Source organism: Seriola aureovittata, chromosome 10 (genome assembly GCF_021018895.1).
Source record: "Seriola aureovittata isolate HTS-2021-v1 ecotype China chromosome 10, ASM2101889v1, whole genome shotgun sequence".
NCBI lineage: Eukaryota > Metazoa > Chordata > Actinopteri > Carangiformes > Carangidae > Seriola > Seriola aureovittata.
In genome coordinates, this window is record NC_079373.1 from 28,250,526 (window position 1) to 28,273,010 (window position 22,485).

General features: G+C 42.1%; 1 protein-coding gene across 2 annotated transcripts in view; it reads right to left on the minus strand.

Moving 5' to 3' along the window:
- LOC130176620 (diacylglycerol kinase zeta-like) overlaps positions 1-14,004 on the minus strand; it is a 45,792-nt gene extending 31,788 nt beyond the window's left edge. For both annotated transcript variants that reach the window (XM_056387803.1, XM_056387802.1), the window contains exon 1: positions 13,333-14,004. In XM_056387803.1, the coding sequence (XP_056243778.1) occupies positions 13,333-13,532 (200 nt within the window). In that variant the 5' untranslated portion in view covers positions 13,533-14,004. The remainder of the gene's footprint in view (positions 1-13,332) is intronic.
- Between the last annotated feature and the right edge of the window lie 8,481 nt (positions 14,005-22,485).

A 22,485-nucleotide genomic window follows, 5' to 3' on the forward strand; every position in this document is an offset into this window, starting at 1 on the left:
GCAGCACATTTTAAACTGTCCTACATGCATTGTTTCCTTTGTTCAGCACAAACTCGGCTGTAAATCTGACAAATTATAAACCACCAGGAACCCAAGGTATATGAAATATAACACAAGCACCTGTTAAAGTCTTCATGTCTTTAGTCACAATCAATCAATATACTATTGTAGAAAAGCTCAAAGTTGTAAAAACTATTGTTTTACTAGTTGTCCACACCAATAGAAGATAGCAGAAATATGTAAGAAATTAAACTATAATATCTATATGTCTATTTACATGTAAAGGGATTTTATTCCAAATGATTATTGTGCCTTTTTCACTGAAATCATGGAAAATATAAACAATTGAGACTCTATGCAATCGTGTGTGAAAGTCCCACATCAGCACCTTGAACTGATTTCCTCACCTGGTCTCTACATCATAAATAAAGTTATGTGACTGTAAATTAAAACTGTGGCCGCAGACAGACTCCAGAAGGTTTTAATTAACACAGATTTAATCCAACCACACAAAACAAACTGAAAAACAGATTCTGATTTTATTCATGTATTTTGATCATATTTTACTGAAGCTACGTTCAGCTGCTGCTGAAGATCAGACGTTTAACATCTGACAACTTCTGTTTGCTAGAAAATCACATTTACAGAAAGAAGAACTGGGACCAACACCCAGGTGTACTGAAACTGTCTGAAGACACCAGATCTAACACAACAGGCTGCTGATCTACAGGTCACACAGGACACAGAGCCCAGAGACCAGACTGTGATGGTCCAGAGACCAGACTGTGATGGTCCAGAGACCAGACTGTGATGATCCAGAGACCAGACTGTGATGGGCCAGAGACCAGACTGTGATGGTCCAGAGACCAGACTGTGATGGTCCAGCAGATCAAACCTCCACAACCACAGAAAACACGAGGAGCAGCACTGACACAACCACAGACACAGTTCAGCTGAATACAACCTGAGAGGAGGCTCAGTCCGTCCTGCACAGAGGGAGAGGAGACGCTCACTGAGAGAGGCAGGGCAAGAGAGGCAGGAGCACAGAGAGAGAGAGAGAGAGAGAGAGAGAGAGAGAGACTAAGCTGCTGATTTAAAATAACTCTTTAACTCAGCAGCTATATGTGCTCCGTGTGCTGACCCAGGACCAGTTCACCAGCGGGGCCTTTGTGCCGGCTCACTTCAATGCAGCTCATCCTCAGATGAATGGAGCCGCGGGGCCACTCCAACATCCCAGAATACTCTTCATTAACACTTCAAGGCTGCGGTGCTGCAGCATCATGAAACACAAGTAAAATAACAGGGGGGAGGCTGCATGTTAATGTGTCCAAACACCATCAGCTCGTCCTCAAATGGAATCACACTCATTGTTTGTGCTAGACAATCACACAAAGTAAACGTGTGTGCTGATAATGAAACTAATTAGTGTTGTGTTGCAGGAGAATCAGATTCTGCTGTTGCTTTGGTCGTTACTATGGAGCCAGAACTCCAGACATCCTCACTGTGTCCACGTCCTGATCCTCAAAAACCTTCAAGGTTCAATGAAATATTGATCTCTTTGCACATCTGATCAGAAAAGTCTGAGGCTGCAGCTAAAGATCCATGTGAATGATCAGAAACACAAGAATAATTGTTTTATGATGATTTTTTATAAAGTTAATTGTTAGTACATTAGCAGCAGCATTAGTGTGTTAGCAGCAGTGTTTGTTTGTTAGCAGCTGCATTAGTTTGTGAGCAGCAGTATTAGTGTGTTAGCAGCAGTATTAGTGTGTTAGCAGCTGCATTAGTATGTTAGCAGCAGCATTAGTATGTTAGCAGAAGCATTAGTGACGTTAGCAGCAGTGTGTGTTTGTTAGCAGCTGCATTAGTGTGTTAGCAGCAGCATTAGTATGTTAGCAGCAGTATTAGTGTGTTAGCAGCTGCATTAGTTTGTTAGCAGTAGTATTAGTGATGTTAGCAGCAGTGTTTTTTGCAGCAATTTGTGTATTGTGTTGTGTTATGTTGTGTGTTGTGGTGTGTTGTGTACTGTTCAGTCTTCCTCTGAGCTCCTCTTATTCTCTGGTTTTATGTCATCTTGTAAAGAACTTTGTTACATTGTTAAAGGGCTATATAAACCCTGATGACATCACTGTGACATCACCAGAGTTAGTTTCTCACAGATACCATGATACGTCTGTGTGATCAGGCTGTAGAACGTAACTCTTCACCTGTGACAGGTGCGACTCCCTCACTGCTCTTTTATATCAGAACACAGATTATGCCTGGAAGAGGCTTAAAGGATCAGCAGCTCCGACCTGCTCAGGGTGCTCAGATCAATCCCCCCACCCCAACCCTGTCTGACTCACTGCTGCTAACACACTAACACTGCTGCTAACACACTAACACTGCTGCTAACACACTAACACTGCTGCTAACACACTAACACTGCTGCTAACATCACTACACTGCTGCTAACATCACTAACACTGCTGCTAACACACTAACACTGCTGCTAACATCACTAACACTGCTGCTAACATCACTAACACTGCTGCTAACACACTAACACTGCTGCTAACACACTATCACTGCTGCTAACACACTAACACTGCTGCTAACACACTAACACTGCTGCTAACATCACTACACTGCTGCTAACACACTAACACTGCTGCTAACATCACTAACACTGCTGCTAACATCACTAACACTGCTGCTAACACACTAACACTGCTGCTAACACACTAACACTGCTGCTAACACACTAACACTGCTGCTAACACACTAACACTGCTGCTAACACACTAACACTGCTGCTAACATCACTACACTGCTGCTAACCCACTAACTCTGCTGCTAACATCACTAACACTGCTGCTAACACACTAACACTGCTGCTAACACACTAACACTGCTGCTAACACACTAACACTGCTGCTAACATCACTAACACTGCTGCTAACCCACTAACTCTGCTGCTAACATCACTAACACTGCTGCTAACACACTAACACTGCTGCTAACATCACTAACACTGCTGCTAACACACTAACACTGCTGCTAACATCACTAACACTGCTGCTAACACACTAACACTGCTGCTAACACACTAACACTGCTGCTAACATCACTAACACTGCTGCTAACATCACTAACACTGCTGCTAACACACTAACACTGCTGCTAACACACTAACACTGCTGCTAACATCACTAACACTGCTGCTAACATCACTAACACTGCTGCTAACACACTAACACTGCTGCTAACACACTAACACTGCTGCTAACACACTAACACTGCTGCTAACACACTAACACTGCTGCTAACATCACTAACACTGCTGCTAACATCACTAACACTGCTGCTAACACACTAACACTGCTGCTAACATCACTAACACTGCTGCTAACCCACTAACACTGCTGCTAACATCACTAACACTGCTGCTAACATCACTAACACTGCTGCTAACCCACTAACACTGCTGCTAACCACTAACACTGCTGCTAACATCACTAACACTGCTGCTAAAATCACTACACTGCTGCTAACACACTAACACTGCTGCTAACATCACTAACACTGCTGCTAACCCACTAACACTGCTGCTAACATCACTAACTCTGCTGCTAACATCACTAACACTGCTGCTAACACACTAACACTGCTGCTAACCCACTAACACTGCTGCTAACATCACTAACTCTGCTGCTAACACACTAACACTGCTGCTAAAATCACTACACTGCTGCTAACACACTAACACTGCTGCTAACATCACTAACACTGCTGCTAACACACTAACACTGCTGCTAACATCACTAACACTGCTGCTAACATCACTACACTGCTGCTAACATCACTACACTGCTGCTAACACACTAACACTGCTGCTAACATCACTACACTGCTGCTAACATCACTACACTGCTGCTAACACACTAACACTGCTGCTAACATCACTAACACTGCTGCTAACACACTAACACTGCTGCTAACATCACTAACACTGCTGCTAACATCACTACACTGCTGCTAACATCACTACACTGCTGCTAACATCACTACACTGCTGCTAACACACTAACACTGCTGCTAAAATCACTAATCCAGATGCAGATCATATGATCCCTGCATAGATCACACTTAGAGTAATGTCCTGTCCTCAGGCATGTGCTGAGGTGTGTGTCCTGTTCTTTAATGTCACTGTGCTGCCATCTAGTGGCTTCTTCTTGTTCACGTCAGATATCCTTGTGTACATCTCTCAAATGGATGAGGAGTCTTTGACTCCCTGCAGTAGAAAAGTATATTTTTGTATTGAGGATGTTTTTTGAACTTTGACACCTCCATCACACCTCCTCTTAACATCTGCCTGTGTCTTATTTTTCCCTTCTGTCAACACTCGTCCTCCTCCTGCTCCTCCTCCTTTCCTTCTCTCCAGCCTTTCACTGTTTTGTTTATTGTCCTCTGTCTCCACCTCCTGGCCCACATCCTTCTCTTCTTGGTTTTCTTCTTCTTTATCTCACTGTGGGTCCACCTCCCTCTGCTCCCCCTCGTTCACACTCTTCTTCTACCTCATCTTTCTCCCCCTTCACCTCCTCCTCTTCTCTCTCTCTCCTTATAGTCATATTAATGTCTTCACAGCTTACTCCTCCACTTGCTCTCCCCCTTTTTCCTCCTCTAGCTTCATCAATCTCTTCCTTGCCCTCTTCCATTTCCTCTTCTTTCTCCTGGTCCTCCACCTCCTCTTCTTACCTCTACACCTGGTTCTCCTACTTCTATTTCCCTCCAGTACTGCTCCTCCTGTCTCCCGTTTTACCCCTGTCCCTATACCTCCAACTCCTCCTCCTCCTCCTCCTCCTCCCTCAGAGCGTCAGTCTCCCTCCTCCTGGACCAGACTATTTATAGAAACAGGGCAAGCGAGTGACAAAGATAGCCATGGAAATGGGTCTGAGTAATCTCTGGGTCCTGACTGCATCTCACACACACACACACACACACACACACACACACACACACACACACACACACACACACACACACACACACACACACACACACACACACTACACCAAACATGACCAACACGACAACATCACACTGACAGAGCAGATACAGGTCTTTATCTACTGTATATTTAAATTAATCTATATACTTTATCTATATATTTAAAGTGGAAGTCAGTGAAAGTCGTTGATCCCACAGATCAGATGTCACAATGTGACATGATGTTGATTCCATCAGTCCTGATGCAGTCTGTGATCTCATCACCTGCGGCAGGTGATGGTTCAGCGCATGGATGATGTTCATGTGTCAGTGTGAACATCAAGAGGTCAAAGGTCGCTCTGCTGCCATTTAGTTTATAATTAGCTGTTCTACAGGAGAGAGATGAAAACATCAATCGATCATCTCTTTCTCAGATTAAATCGAAGGCAACTGGACTTGTATTTGTCTGTGGAAGACGTTTCGCCTCTTATCCAAGCGGCTTCATCAGTTCTTATGTATTGGTCTCTCTAGTCCGCACTAGTCTCACCCTAACGACTGTCGTTCACACGGGATAACAACAGGGTCACCTGGCCCTAACGACGGTCGTCCACATGAGACCACAACAATGGTCAGGTGAAACCAGTACTTTCACAGGTACCTTGGTGGACCCACCCACAAGAGGTTAGATACCTGGGTCCTACTCCACTTTCTTGGTCAGACTAGTGCGGACTAGAGAGACCAAAACATAAGAACTGATGAAGCCGCTTGGATAAGAGGCGAAACGTCTTCCACAGACAAATACAAGTCCAGTTGCCTTCGATTTAATCTGAGAAAGAGATAACAATGACCTGGACGAATGAGAACTTGCACAGACAGATCAATCGATCAGAAACTCTCGGATGATCAATACTCCAGTAGCTGCTCTCTGACCCTGCTCTCAGCAGGTGTTTACTTTCCTAAACACCTGGTATTGATCTATTAGCTCAGCTCCGAGGCCTCTACAGCTAGAATAGCTGAGAGGAGGCATCTATCAATATTCTTTGAGAAAACCCCGGTAATATATACATCAAAACGTGCGTCTTGATCCCGAAAGGGTTGCTATGACTTTTGGTGTTAAAATTCCAATTTTTCCCAAAGTTATTCCCAAAAAACTGGGAATAAACAATGCATTAGGAATGCATTGAAATTTTCTTTAAAAACCCACAAAATTTCACCTTTTTTCTACAAAATTTCACCTTTTTTCTGAGTCACCCAGCTCTCTCATACCTGCACGTAGAAATGTGATTCAAACTGTAAAACGGAGGAAAACTTCTGCTCTCTCAAAAAGACAGGAACTGTTTTTACATAACATGTAAACTTTTCAAACTGTGAGCACTCAAAGGAGGAGTGCAAATCACTTTCTCTTCAACGTTAGAGTGAAAGCGTCAGTTGGCTAGAGTGCGTGAAGCAGTAAAAAATAACCTTTATTTTTATTTTTAACTCAAGCTCGCGGCCAAACCGTAAATAGGAGACAAATAATTCTTTCTGAAAATGTAGACATAGTTGTTGGGATTCATAAAATGTAACTTTGACAGGCAGGGTCTGCACAAAATTTAAACGGGGGTGCCGAGTCCGGCAGCAATACCTGTCTCGCTCTCATTGACACCTAATGTAATCGTCTTTTTTTTTCAAAAGAATCTCTCTCTGTCTTCGCACTGAGCTTACGCACTCATTTTAAGGAATATCTGAATAAAATAGAGACTGTAGAAACTTCTGGCTTCAGTGTCTCTCACGGTCTTTTCGGTTTTTGAAAAGAAGTAACGGTTTTCTCATAATTTGCAGTTGTTTGAAGCCATGTAGAAGCCAAATTCTGGGCACATTTTCACATTGCCATGGCAACGGCAGCTCCTGACCTGTGTGCGTGCGCCTAGCAACCAGATAACCAACTCTCCAAGCTCCGCTAGCTTTACATTAGCCATTTTCTTTACTTTCTTTTTTGATTTGCTGATCATTTTGGCTGTTACAGCTGAAGGTATGGATTTCTGCAAGAAAGTGTCTTTTTTGACATATTTTTAAAATCTAATGTCAGTTACTGTTACAGGTCTATTATACACTGGTAACACATTTTGTCCCCTCTGGGGTTCCTCGAGTCCAAAAAAGGACACACAAAGAAAATGCTATAAAATCATCATATATCAATATTTTTTTCTGCTTTTTTTTAAATGCCAGTTTGAAGACATGTTGCCTCTTGTTTTATTAAAAAAAACAAGACAGAATATGAGATATTTCCCACATAATACATGATGGAGGGATGTGACATTGTTTTATATCAGAGTCTTTTATATCAAGACATTTCTCAAAACCAGAATATGATCAGGGTGACTTTTGAACACTGGAAATAAATCATGTACTCATCCCGGCAGTAGCCCCCGTGGCACTCAAAATTCCCCTGGAATTTTCTAGTTATTATTATTATTATTATTATTATTATATTTTTACCAACATCTGTCAATCACACTGAAGCATGAACATCCATGTGTTACTGTGAGAGCTGGATATAATTTGAGAATTCATTAAATAATCACTTTCTCCGTAGTTTTCATCTCATTAATTGAAAACTGTTAGTTTAGTTTCTTTATGACTTTATGGATCAATAAATCAGAAAACTTCACCTGAACCCTCAGACCTGAACCACATGTTGATCTGGTTCATTGTGTCACAAAACAACATGTGAACATCAAAACCTTAAAGTCTGAACTGAGTCTGGATTTAACTTTTTTTTTAATTATTATCATTATCTAATTATTCTGAGGGTTCAGAGAAAATAAAGTGTTTTCATTTCAAAGGAAAAGAAACTGTACAGTCTTTAATTGAACGAGGTTTAGTTGAGCTGCTGCTCAGTTTAGGGAAGTGTGAGCAGATGTTTGTACGTGACAGTGTGAAGTTACTGTAACAGAGACATGACTGAGCATGTTTCACACAGACTTTAACACTGACTCTGTCTTCATGCAGGAAACATGTTTATTTCTATAAAGAAGAGGAGACGTGGCATTGTTGCTGCTTCGCCTTCATGTGCGTGAACAGAACAGGTTCAAGGGAAAACAGAGAATTTGGATTAGCTGGGAGTTAGGGGCGGAGTCAGACACTGACTCACTCAGATGTGGGTGACGTCACAGAGGTGTCCATCATTAGTACAGTCTATGATCCGAACCTCAAATCCAAGATGGCTACTTTTCGCATCAACAAAGGTGTAGCAATAAACTCTTGAGTAGCAATTCTGTCTTATTGTGCCTCATTAAATCAAAACTGTTCAACCTATATCTGTGGACATGTTGGGTGTATAAGCAAAACAACACGTAATGTACTAACAACAACAACAATAACAACAACAAGCTTCTGTCTTGTTGTACTGTAACACTGAACGAGTGTGACGTTATTCTAAGCTCCAACATCCAACTGAGGTAAAAGAAACAGCATTAGTGTGTCTCGTGCTTAGTGAGTTTAATGCTAACATCAGAATGCTAACCTGCAGATTAGCAGTTCATTCTCTGTTAGCATGAGCTCTGTTGTCAGTATTTCTACAGTCCTAACTTCAGCCCTGAGCCCCGGAGGCGTGAACTCCTCCTGCTGGAATTAAAACCTGAAAACACAAAAATGATTACAATGTTTTAACCTCACGGCATCACTGCAGAGATCAGTGATGAAACAAAGCTCTGATCGTGTTAGCATCAGTCAGATGTGACTGACAGAGTCCAGAGACAAACTGAACAAACAGAGAGCTGCCGTCCTGCCTGTCGGCTCTAATCAGATTAGAGAGGGAAGCACCGAGCAGCAGGTCCACTCATCATCCTCATGGTGACTCTGACAGATGAATAATTAGTGATCTGGCCAATCAATCATATCATCTTACAACAGAGGCCCTGTCACTGTTAGAACACACTGTGTCACAGCAGCTTTAAAACAGCAATCACTGGAAACTCTGTCCAGACTGTCTGTTTGTCAAAAGCTTTTAATCGCAGAAACCAGAGGAATTGTTTTCAGCTTCTCTCATCCTGAACACAAAGATGGAAAAAGAAAGTCTTCATACAAACTGATGGTTTGCAAACTTCATATCAAAAATTACAACTGGTGCATATGAAAAACGCAAAATTCTAGATAAATGGAGAAAAGAGTGACTCAGCTCTGCTGGAGATGTAACACTAACAACTGTGGACATGTAGACCATTGTCTTCAACAGGGTTAGACAGTTTGTCCTGAGGGTGGTGCTGTAATAGTTGTAACAATTGTTCACAGACTTTTTTCATGTGTTTTCCTACAACATTCATGATTTTCAGCTGAGACATTATTCATAATTTTTATGGTTTGGGGAGAGCAGAAAACGTCCACACTGACAAGCACAACAGGATTATCACCATCCGTCACCAACCGGGTCTAAACCACAGACTGAACTATGGACCTGGACCCAGGTCTCAGGGTCTCGTCCGTCAAAGTCTGAAACATTGTACATCCAAACCTCCACCCTGACTGCTACACTACGGCTCATTAATTAATCAGTTTATTCATTCATTCAATAATCCAAGCAGCAGTTTTGTTTCTTACCACAAATTTAAAGAGATGAGTGAGATGACTAGAAGTGGTATTTCTTGTGTAAATTGGAAATGTTGACCTGATGGTGACACTGCAAGGGAGAGGTGAGGGGGAAGTCTTCAGATTCATAAGGAATTATTATCTATAATCCCCCAGGAGCATGAATTTACAGACAAAATGTAATGGGAGTCAGGCCAGTCTTTATTTATCAGTGATTGTATGATTAAGTTTGGCTCGTCAGTATCTCTATGAGCTGTTTTTATGTGGTTTCTTCAACTCTGGCAGCCTGTGACTTCCCATCAGCCGACTATAGACTCTATTTCCTTTTTGGTAATAGCAGAATAATGAAATTACACCAATGTTATCCTTTAAAGCCCTTGACTGTTTCTAGATGGGAGGAGGAGCTGAATCCATCTTCCTCACCCTCCTCTCTCCTCCTTGTATCTGTCCTCTGAGGTCTGCAGATTGAATCCTCTCCTCCTGAGTGAAACATTCCCACAAGGACCTAAAAATGACTGCTTTTAATTAATTGCTCTACCAATCCATTAATAGCAGCTATAATTAGAGGTCCATGGGAGATCACTGGGAGATTAAACTAACCACCTGACTGAACTTGAATCTGCACTTGCTACCTTTTTATTCACAGTGGAGGATATCCAGGATCCGACAGCATGCTATTCAAACTGCACACCTGTCCAGTCAAAGTCTATAGTCAAAGTTTATACTGTAGAACATGAACATGTGTGATGGAGGAAATGTGTAAGTATATTAGTAATAATGCTCTGTCACAAGTATCATGTATCATATTACATCAGTTCATATCGTATCACATTGTATTGTATTGTATCCTATCATATCCTATCGTATCGGATCATTTCATATCGTTTCTTATCGTTTCTTATCGTTTCTTATCATATCAGTTAATTTTGTATCACATGAGTTGGTTTGTATCGTATCACATCGTAACGTATCACATCGTATAAGTTGGTTTGTATAGTATAATTTCATATCGTATTGTATCGTACCACATCATATCATATCACATTGTAACGTATTGTATCGCATCACATCGTATTACATCAATTCATATCGTATCACCTCGTATTGTATCGTTTCGTATAATTTCTTATCAGTTAATTTTGTATCATTTAAGTTGGTTTGTATCGTATCACATCGTATCGTATCACATCGTATCACATCATGTCGTATCACATTGTGTCGTATCAGTTTGTATCGTATCACAGTGTATGGTATCAGTTCATATTGTATCAGTTCATATTGTATCACATCATAACGTATCACATCGTAACATATCACATCGTATCTTTTCACATCGTATCTTTTCACATCGTGTCGTATCACATTGTGTCGTATCAGTTTGTATCGTATCACAGCGAATGGTATCAGTTCGTATTGTATCAGTTTGTATCATATCACATCGTATCATATCATATCGAAATGTGCAGTTCCGTGTGGAACAAAGTATCATATATACAGCATATGAGCCTCTTTTATGTTTTTAATGTGAAATCTGAATCTGAAAAGTAACAAATAACTCCAGTCCTATGTAAGTCCTCTGCTTCATGTGAAGCTCATTACACAGACAGTGAGCAGTGCTGACTAACTCACACACTGATGTGTTACTCAGATCACAGTGGATCAAAGAGGAAGTCAAACTGAAGTTCATGAGTTCATGTTGAGCTCAAACTATTTTTGGTCAAGAAAATTCAACTGGCTAATCGATTACTTGTCTTAGTGATAAAAATGACATTTTTCAATACAGTCACAGTGGTCACATTAACAATGAAAAACATTTAACTTGCTGTAATCACGTGAAGTTTACCTGAGGTTGATTTGAGGCTTCAGCCGTCTGAATCAAACAGTTCATGGATATCTTCCACAGTGAGACAACGTCACAATAAAGAGCAGTGAACTGGAGAGTTTCTACGAAGCAACTCTTATTCACAGTCAAAAAATGACTTCTGAGTACTGTAATAATGTAGTAATAATGTGGTAATAACAGAGTACCGATGCAATAATCTAGTAATATCACAGTAATAACTACAGAGTACTGGTGTAATAATATAGTAATAATGTAATTATAGCGGAGTACTGATGTAATAATGTAGTAATAGCTGAGTACTGATGTAATAATGTACTAATCATGTAGTAATAACACAGTAATAACTACTGTGTACTGGTGTAATACTGTAGGAATAATGTAGTAATAACTGTTGTGTTTCTCTCAGGTTGAGATCCTGCAGGAAACCAGCTTCTCTCTGTAGCGAGCAGCTTTAATCAGATCAGTGACATGTACCGACGCTGATGATGTCATGCGTTTGAAGAGCTCGTCGACATGTCACAGGTCGTTCATCACTGGTTTAGTTAAGGTTAGTTTAGTCAGGGTTAGGTAAGTGAGGGGTTAGTTTAGTTAGGGTTTCTCCTGGTTATTTCACATCACATCAGTTTTCACTGAGAAATGACAATAAAAGATGAAACTGTGACTTTTTCTTCTGGTCTGGATGGTTTCGCTGGGAGGGTCATAATAATAGAAACACCTGGACGCCTGGACACCTTGGTGGCGATCTATAGACTTTATGTAGCAGAAGTCTTTTGTTGGACTTTGTTAATTTTAACACATTTTACTGCAAATAAATATCTGTATCAGTCCAGTCTTGATACTGATATACTGATTCTGCTATACTGATATTATTGATTATACTGATATATTATTGATTATACCTATACTGTTATATATTATTGAATATACTGATATATTCCATTCAAGTCCATTAAAAATATCTGACTTTATAATCAGTTCAGTGTTTAACTGTTTAGGTTATGTGTGTTGTAGCTGCTCGACAGGCTGAAACTGAAGGAAGCTGAAACTAACAATGGATCTGCTCGTGATCTGGATTAACTGCTGCATCGTTTCATCTATTAAAACCAAACTGGTCAAATGTCCAACCAAAACACAGGAAACAGAGGTTCTTGATCACAGTTGTTTATGATGTTATTGATTGTGTAAATAAAATATCGGCTGCAGTGATTCGTCAATTCATTGATCGGTTGATCAACAGAAAATGTAGCTGCAGCAGTTTTCTATAAAATCAAAGAATCATTTTGTTCATGTTTGACTTTAAAATATTCTCAGATGTGAAGATTTGATGATTGTGGATCAAACTGGATCTGATCAGAATCAAAACGTCTCTGTGGGAAATTATACGTTTTTTTCAATGATCAGAAAATAATCAAAATGAAAATGATCACTAGTTAAAGCTCATTTATAAGAATCAGATTTATATTAACAATTACCCAGAAGCTTAATCACCAACTGTTTTGATAATTGAACAATCAATGAAGACGTGAAAAATAATGAGGGGCATTTTTACTTTTTATTGTGGTTTTACAGAGAAAAAAATTGATCAATGAATCAATAAATAACTTGCAGATTAATCAATAATGTAATTTTTAGCTGCTCCACGCTTCTTCAGTTTAAACGAAGACAACGCAGAACAAAGTGTCTCTGTTTCATTTCACTGAGTGGAACCGACCTGAACGAAAAGTTAATTTACAGATCTCTAGACTTTCAGTCTACAAACAAGTCGTATGTGACATCACTTCCTGTGCAGCAGAGGAGGAGGAGCTTCCTCAGCAGCATGTACAAGGACCTGCTGCTGTTCATCATCACTCAGTGTAAAAAAGTTTGAATACATTTTATTCTGTGAGAAACTTTTACTGTGGAGTAGAAGAAGAAGAATCAGAGGAAGAAGAAGAATCAGAAGAAGAGACACTGACCTCCTGCAGAAGATCCTCAGGCCGGTGAAGGTCCTGCTGGTGTGGTGGCAGCGGGGGGCCGGGGGGGCTGAGGGCAGCACGGTGTTGGAGGAGGATGAGGTGGAGGTGGAGGAGGAGGAGGAGGGGACAGAGGTGGTGAGGGGCTCCTCTCCCCCCTCCTGCAGGGAGGTGCTGTGCTGCTCCTCCTCAGGCTGATCCATGGTCCTGAGCTGGCTCTCTGCTGGTCTGAGGTCAGATCTGAGCAGCTCACATTCTGACAGCTCCACTCTCGACTTCAAGTCTCTCACACAGGAAGTGAGCTGTGTGTGTGTGTGTGTGTGTGTGTGTCTCCTTCACACCAGGAAGCAGCAGCAGCTCACAACAACACAACTCCTCTGACTTAGAGCCGAGGGAGGAAGGAGGAGGTGTACTAAACTGCCTCCTTACTTCCTTCCTTCTCCTAACCCTCCCAGCCTGAGGAAGCCTCTCTGCTCCTCATGCTCCTCTCTCTGCACAGCTCCACAGAATCCAGGAAGTTTGAAGCCCTGACAGTAAAGAGCGGAGTGAGTCCTCCTCTCCTCCTCCTCTCTTCCTCCTCTTTCCTCTTTTACCTGTTGCTTCTCCTCTCCACTGTCTTGCTCTCTGTCCTCCGAGTTGTGTGTCTCCGCTGCTCTCCTCACTCTTTACTTTTATCTCAGCTCTGTGGCTCTCCCTCTCTTTTTTTCCTATGTCCCGCCCACCCCCAGCCCCTCCTGCTCTGATTGGGTGAGAGGGAGAGGTGAGCACTTTGCCACCTGCTGGTGCTTCAGAGACTGTGCAGCTGCTGAGGAGGCTAAAAAAAGAGGAGGAAATGAACTAATTTTCTCCTCTCCAGAGCTGCAGCTGAGGACATGACAGACACTCAAGGAGCAAGCCAGGTCTATATATATACATGTATATATATGTATATATATATATATGATTTATTTACTGGTTTATTTAACAAACATCTGGGACAGATGTTATAGAGTGATCCTGACATAAGATGATGAGGTAAAGAACATCAGACTCAGGTAAAACAACACTAGCCGAGGATACGAGGAGTGAGCAAGGTCTATATATATACTGTATATACATACATACTTTATATATGAAGATATGTATATATACTTATACACACACACACACACACACACACACACATACATACACACATGTATATATTATAAGGCTGAATCTTGTGCGTTCACATGGCGTCTAATGTAAAGTCTTAACGAGGCTCCAGAGGCTCTGACACTGTGATTAATCAAACAATTAAACAATGACTCACAATCAACAATTAGGACATTAAACACAGACACAATTATTTATATTTATAATGTAAAACTCCGAAACCATGTGTTCATGGTGACTCTCACCTCTGGTGTTAAACAGGTGTTCGGTTTATGAAGCAGAATTAACTGTAGCTGTTGTTTAAATGTAGAGCAGAAATAATAATATTTATTATTACTATTATTATTATTAATAATAGTAATAATAATAATAAATAAATAAATGAATAATAATAATAATTTAATATCTGAATGTAGAGCAGAATAAAGTGGAAATATTCAAGAAAAGTACAAAACTGTAACATAGTGAATCAGTGTCAGCTAAAAGCCCCTCCCCCATCACACACACACACACACACACACACACACACACACACACACACACACACTAAAAACCAGTGTTTCTGCTTGTTGACGTCTCTGCTCTCAGTTTAATCTCAGGTTCACACCTGGAACTACCTGAAGGACTTATGACATCACAGCTGGACTGGAGCCAATCAGGGTCCAGAGAAAGTGACACAGTAACAGCAGAAGAAGAGTTGATGAGACACAGAGTGGAGCTGGATCACTCTGCTCTGCAATGTGCTGCCTCCCACATACGTTTTACATAAAGATGGAGAACAGCCCACACTGAGAGAGAGAGAGCGAGCTGCAGTGAAGCAGAGGTCGCACGGCCGCACTGAGACCCACGCACAGTTCTTCACCACGTGCACGTGGCGGCTTCATCCCCTGGGTTCCCGCTCCGAGGCGGAACTGAAGGATGAGCCGCGGTTATTTTTGACAGCCAATTAAAACAGAGGTGCAGCGGGCAGGAGGCCGGGTGCTGGGGACGAGCCTTCGTCTTCAAAAGATCCAGATTCGAACAAATAAAACTCATGGTTCCGTGTCACAGCAGGGTCCGTTCAAGACAACAAGTTCAATCATCGTTAGAAAATAATTAAATCACATCGTCCTCCTGTAAAAACCAGAATCTGTGAGTCTCACTGCTACACAGCACTGTGAAACACTCAGTCTGTTCAGTGAACGCACCACAGTGTGAAACACTCAGTCTGTTCAGTGAACGCACCACAGTGTGAGACACTCAGTCTGTGACACTCAGTCTGTTCAGTGAACGCACCACAGTGTGAAACACTCAGTCTGTTCAGTGAACGCACCACAGTGTGAAACACTCAGTCTGTTCAGTGAACGCACCACAGTGAGAGACACTCAGTCTGTTCAGTGAACGCACCACAGTGTGAGACACTCAGGTGAGTCTGTTCAGTGAACGCACCACAGTGTGAGACACTCAGGTGAGTCTGTTCAGTGAACGCACCACAGTGTGAGACACTCAGGTGAGTCTGTTCAGTGAACGCACCACAGTGTGAAACGTTCAGTCTGTTCAGTGAACGCACCACAGTGTGAGACACTCAGTCTCTGACACTCAGTCTGTTCATGGAACGCACCACAGTATGAGACACTCAGTCTGTTCAGTGAACGCACCACAGTGTGAGACACTCAGTCTCTGACACTCAGTCTGTTCATGGAACGCACCACAGTATGAGACACTCAGTCTGTTCAGTGAACGCACCACAGTGTGAGACACTCAGTCTGTTTCAGTGAACGCACCACAGTGTGAAACGTTCAGTCTGTTCAGTGAACGCACCACAGTGTGAGACACTCAGTCTGTTCAGTGAACGCACCACAGTATGAGACACTATGGTGAGTCTGTTCAGTGAACGCACCACAGTGTGAGACACTCAGTCTGTTCAGTGAACGCACCACAGTATGAGACACTATGGTGAGTCTGTTCAGTGAACGCACCACAGTGAGAGACACTCAGTCTGTTCAGTGAACTCACCACAGTGTGAGACACTCAGTCTGTTCAGTGAACGCACCACAGTGTGAGACACTCAGGTGAGTCTGTTCAGTGAACGCACCACAGTGAGAGACACTCAGTCTGTTCAGTGAACGCACCACAGTGTGAGACACTCAGTCTGTTCAGTGAACGCACCACAGTATGAGACACTATGGTGAGTCTGTTCAGTGAACGCACCACAGTGTGAGACACTCAGTCTGTTCAGTGAACGCACCACAGTATGAGATACTCCGGTGAGTCTGTTCAGTGAACGCACCACAGTATGAGACACTATTGTAAGACATGTTTTTGGATGTCTTAACTATTGCCTTACATATTGCTTAATTAAACTATCGAAGGGCTGTGGGTAAAGCAAGAGCACGGGGACAACTTCTCTGTACAGGTCAATCCATCTTTTATTCCTTTCCTGGAGAACCCCAACCTAGGAAGACCGAACACTGACTACCCAAGTGACATCTCACCTCTTACATATCACTCCGCCACTCCTAATCGTAACTCACATTACCTGCCACTAAAGTGCGCCATATTATATAGTTCCAGATTAAACTTAAACAGCAGAATACAATATTTATAAATGTAGTTACAAATAATTAAATTATGTGGACTCAAAATAATGTACAATGCAAAATAAGGCAATCTGTTGAATATGTCCTCACAAGAATAAATCTCATCTTACACTATGGTGAGTCTGTTCAGTGAACGCACCACAGTGAGAGACACTCAGTCTGTTCAGTGAACTCACCACAGTGTGAGACACTCAGTCTGTTCAGTGAACGCACCACAGTGAGAGACACTCAGTCTGTTCAGTGAACGCACCACAGTGAGAGACAGTCAGTCTGTTCAGTGAACGCACCACAGTATGAGATACTCAGTCCGCACTAGTCTGACCAGTGCGGACTAGAGAGACCAAAACATAAGAACTGATGAAGCCGCTTGGGTAAGAGGCGAAACGTCTTCCACAGACAAATACAAGTCCAGTTGCCTTCGATTTAATCTGAGAAAGAGATAACAATGACCTGGACGAATGAGAACTTACACAGACAGTCCAGTGAATGCACCACAGTGTGAGACACTCAGTCCAGTGAACGCACCACAGTGTGAGACACTCAGTCTGTTCAGTGAACGCACCACAGTGAGAGACACTCAGTCCAGTGAACGCACCACAGTGTGAGACACAGAGTCCAGTGAACGCACCACAGTGTGAGACACTCAGTCTGTTCAGTGAACGCACCACAGTGAGAAACACTGAAACACAGTGGTAAACTTATTGGTCCATTCATATGTTCATAACTTTAATCTGAACTAATTCATACACAGCTAGAGTCATCCATAGTGATGTCATAGTTCATGTGTTCATTATATCTTGTATCAGTAATCTGAGCCTTCAAAGTGACCTATAGTAACCTTTCACTGTGAGGAGACCTCTTGTGGCTGTAGTGGGAATGACAGTAGCAAAGGAGGAAGTCGGTGCGGATGGATGGATGATGGATGGATGAATTGATGGATGGATGGATGATGGATGCATGAATTAATGGATGATGGATGGATGGATGGATGGATGATGGATGGATGAATTGATGGATGGATGGTTGATGGATGCATGAATTGATGGATGGATGATGGATGGATGGATGGATGGATGGATGGATGGATGGATGGATGGATGATGGATGGATGAATGATGGATGGATGATGGATGGATGAATTGATGGAGGATGGATGGATGGATGGATGGAAGGATGAATGATGGATGGATGGATGATGGATGAATTGATGGATGGATGGATGGATGATGGATGGATGATGGATGGATGAATTGATGGATAATGGATGGATGGATGGATGAATTGATGGATGAAGGATGGATGGATGGATGGATGGATGGATGGATGATGGATGGATGAATTGATGGATGGATGGATGGATGGATGAATGATGGATGGATGAATTGATGGATAATGGATGGATGAATTGATGGATGGATGAATTGATGGATGAATGGTGATTCCACATCACACTGTGCCAGTATCATTCTGGACTGTGATTGGTTCCAGTGGTTGTGATGTCATAAATCCAAATCAAACTATAAACATACTTCATTCTGTCCAGTGACGTCACCATAGAGAAGAACACTGGCCCTTTAAAAAGAAACAACGGAGATATTGATGATGATGATGATGATGATGATGATGAAGATGAAGGTGTAAATGGGTAGTAAACCAGGTTATAAACCAGGTGTCACGTCCATGATGACCAGAGCTCTGTGTCACTGCAGGTTCTAATGATTTTAATACATGAAGTATTGAAAATAAAAAGACACAAGGTCAGAAAGTCAGCAGCAGAGTGAGCACTCTCATCCTGTTTACTGATCTTTGTTCATGAACAAACAGCTAGAGAATTAAACCAGGACAGATTCCAGCTAAGACCACAAAGAAACTCACGAAGAAACACAAAACTCACAAAGAGACATAAAACTATAAAGAGACAAGAAACAATTTGCAAACAGTAGAACTCAGTATGTCAGTGGCTCTCTGTCTCTTTGTGGTTGTCTTGTGTCTCTTTGTGGCTGTTTTGTGTCTCTTTGTGGTTGTTTGTGTCTCTTTGTGGCTGTTTTGTGTCTCTTTGTGGTTGTTTCTGTCTCTTTGTGGTTGTCTTGTGTCTCTTTGTGGTTGTTTCTGTCTCTTTGTGGTTGTCTTGTGTCTCTTTGTGGTTGTTTCTGTCTCTTTGTGGTTGTCTTGTGTCTCTTTGTGGCTGTTTTGTGTCTCTTTGTGGCTGTTTTGTGTCTCTTTGTGGTTGTTTGTGTCTCTTTGTGGCTGTTTTGTGTCTCTTTGTGGTGGTTTCTGTCTCTTTGTGGTGGTTTTGTGTCTCTTTGTGGTTGTTTTGTGTCTCTGTGGTGGTTTGTGTTTCTTTGTGGTTGTTTTGTGTGTCTGTGGTTGTTTGTGTCTCTTTGTGGTAGTTTTGTGTCTCTTTGTGGTTGTTTTGTGTGTCTGTGGTGGTTTGTGTCTCTTTGTGGTTGTTTTGTGTCTCTTTGTGGTAGTTTTGTGTCTCTGTGGTTGTTTTGTGTCTCTTTGTGGTGGTTTCTGTCTCTTTGTGGTTGTTTTGTGTGTCTGTGGTTGTTTGTGTCTCTGTGGTTGTTTTGTGTCTCTTTGTGGTTGTTTTGTGTTTCTTTGTGGCTGTTTTGTGTCTCTGTGGTGGTTTGTGTTTCTTTGTGGTTGTTTTGTGTCTCTTTGTGGTTGTTTTGTGTCTCTGTGGTGGTTTGTGTCTCTTTGTGGTTGTTTTGTGTCTCTGTGGTGGTTTGTGTCTCTTTGTGGTTGTTTTGTGTCTCTGTGGTTGTCTTGTGTCTCTTTGTGGTAGTTTTGTGTCTCTGTGGTTGTTTTGTGTGTCTGTGGTTGTTTTGTGTCTCTTTGTGGTTGTTTTGTGTCTCTTTGTGGTTGTTTTGTGTGTCTGTGGTTGTCTTGTGTCTCTTTGTGGTAGTTTTGTGTCTCTGTGGTAGTTTTGTGTCTCTGTGGTTGTTTTGTGTCTCTGTGGTTGTTTTGTGTCTCTGTGGTTGTCTTGTGTCTCTTTGTGGTAGTTTTGTGTCTCTGTGGTTGTTTTGTGTGTCTGTGGTTGTTTTGTGTCTCTTTGTGGTTGTTTTGTGTCTCTTTGTGGTTGTTTTGTGTGTCTGTGGTTGTCTTGTGTCTCTTTGTGGTAGTTTTGTGTCTCTGTGGTAGTTTTGTGTCTCTGTGGTTGTTTTGTGTCTCTGTGGTTGTCTTGTGTCTCTTTGTGGTAGTTTTGTGTCTCTTTGTGGTAGTTTTATGTTTCTTTGTTTTAGTTTTTTTGTCTGTTTGAGGTCAGTATGCGTCTTTTTGGCTGACATGATCCAAGTAGAGCTGAGGGGGCCCCTTCCTCTTCAGGCCCCGGGGTCTGTGTTCAGTGGTCCTGCTGCCGGTCCTGGACCTGGGGGCGGCGTTGTAGATGTTTGGGTGTGAGTTTGCAGCAGCAGAAATGGAGTGGAGCTGCAGCGGGGGCGGGCAGGTACGTCCCTTACATAAAGACTGTGTTATGAAACGCAGTCAACACTGAGCTGGGATTCGTACGACGCGGTCATGAGTCACTTCCACCGAGGCAGGAGCAGAGAGGAGCTGGATTATGTCATCAGGCCCAGGTTGGACTGCATGGACTCAGGTTCACATGTTGTAGTAATGCAGCAGTGAGAGTATTGAAGAGCTCTGTGGGCTGAGCTCTAGTACTCTTCACTTTCACAGCCTCATCACCTCATGTATCTCTGAAGACTGTTTTATATTTATTATTGAACCATGGATTTATTAATATATAATATAATATTAATACCACTCATGCTTGTAGATCTAATGGCCTTGTTTGTTTCATGATGAACAGTGTTGATCTCTGTTTCCCTATAGAGAAATAAAGTGAATTCCAAATAACCTCCAAAGACGTTTCACACTGAAAACAGATTGATCAGCTGATCGTTTCATGTCTCTCCAGCAGTGGCGGCTGCTGGTCTTATAAGGAGGGGAAGCTAATTTTTCGGCCTACATCATAAAATGTGTCAGTTTATTTAAATGTAAATTCGCAGAGTGACAGAAGAGAGTCGCCAAACACAACGCTAGTCGTTTTTAACAAAGACAAAGTCGCTGAGGATCAGTAACGTCTCCAGATCAACTCCGAACAACGGAATGAAAAACTTGAAAACTGCTCCGGTGGATGTTTATACTTCAAGATCGCTGATTCGCTCATTTCGCTGTCAATCAAAAAGGGACTCAGCCTCAGACAGATCATCCAATCATCATGCAGAAGCCGAGCGTCCGGGCCAGCCCATTGTCCCATAGACCCCCAGAGACGCTGAGCGTCCGATGGGCGGGACAAAGCCCAGCATTTATCCAATGACCGTCTAGTTTCGCTGCAGTGGAACAACCCACTCTCTGCCTCCCCAGTGACGTCAGGAGACGCTCGGCGTCATCACTGTGTAAAGCTCTGTGGCGCTGCGGGAGGAAGGAGGAGGAGTCAGATCGGTTACCTGTGATAAGCAGCTGATTCTGAACAAAAGATGAACGTGTTCTAGCGCATATTTAGTCAATGAAATGTTCACACAACAGAACATATTTGACCAATTAATTTGTTGACATTTTAGGGGAAGCTGAGCTTCCCTTGCAGTCTTAGAGCGATCGCCACTGCTCTCCAGATATTGCTAAATGCTCAGCGAGCACAACCTTGACCTTTGATTCAGACTGATGAAATGAACTCTAAAAAATCTACAAACAAATAATAAATATTCAGTGGAGCTGGTACTTTAATAGAAATTCATCTGGAAGTCACAATAAACTCAACACAACCAACTGAACCAACACAAGAGAACTGCTGAGTCTCTGCGTCTCTGAGTCTTTGAGTCTCTGAGTCTCTGCCTTCCCTTTTCCACCAAGATGAACCTAGTGCTAGTTCTGGGCTGGTGCTGCAGCTGGTTCGTATTTGGTTCAACTTGCAAATCTTTTAAGAACCATTCCAAAAAGGTTAATCTTGTCTCCACTGCACTTATTTCTGCTTTTTTCTTCTGTCAGGTTTGACAGGACGACCACACCTGTATAAACAACAGCTGATAAGACATGTCACAGCAACATCACGTGACTCTTCTGAGGAAGACTGCAGGAAGACAACAGTCGAACGATGTCAAGGTAAAAAACACCTGCTTTTCCACGGGCTAGAGAGCCACAACACAGTCATGTCATGACATCAGTCCACAGGTCTCCATTTTCCCAGCAACGCTCGTGCCAAGCACATAAACAACAATGGTAGATCACATTGGGGTGTTGTATGTATTGCTCCTGGCTTTGCGAGCCTACATTGGCATGCAAACACATATAGAAACACCTGAAACCAGTAAAACATCAGTTCAGTTTACTGAATGTCAGAAATTGCCTGAAGTGAACATTCACAGACACTGAGTTCACTGTGATCAGTGAATATCTGCAATCTTTAAATCATCTGTTATCAAAGCTGTTGCCAGTTCATTTT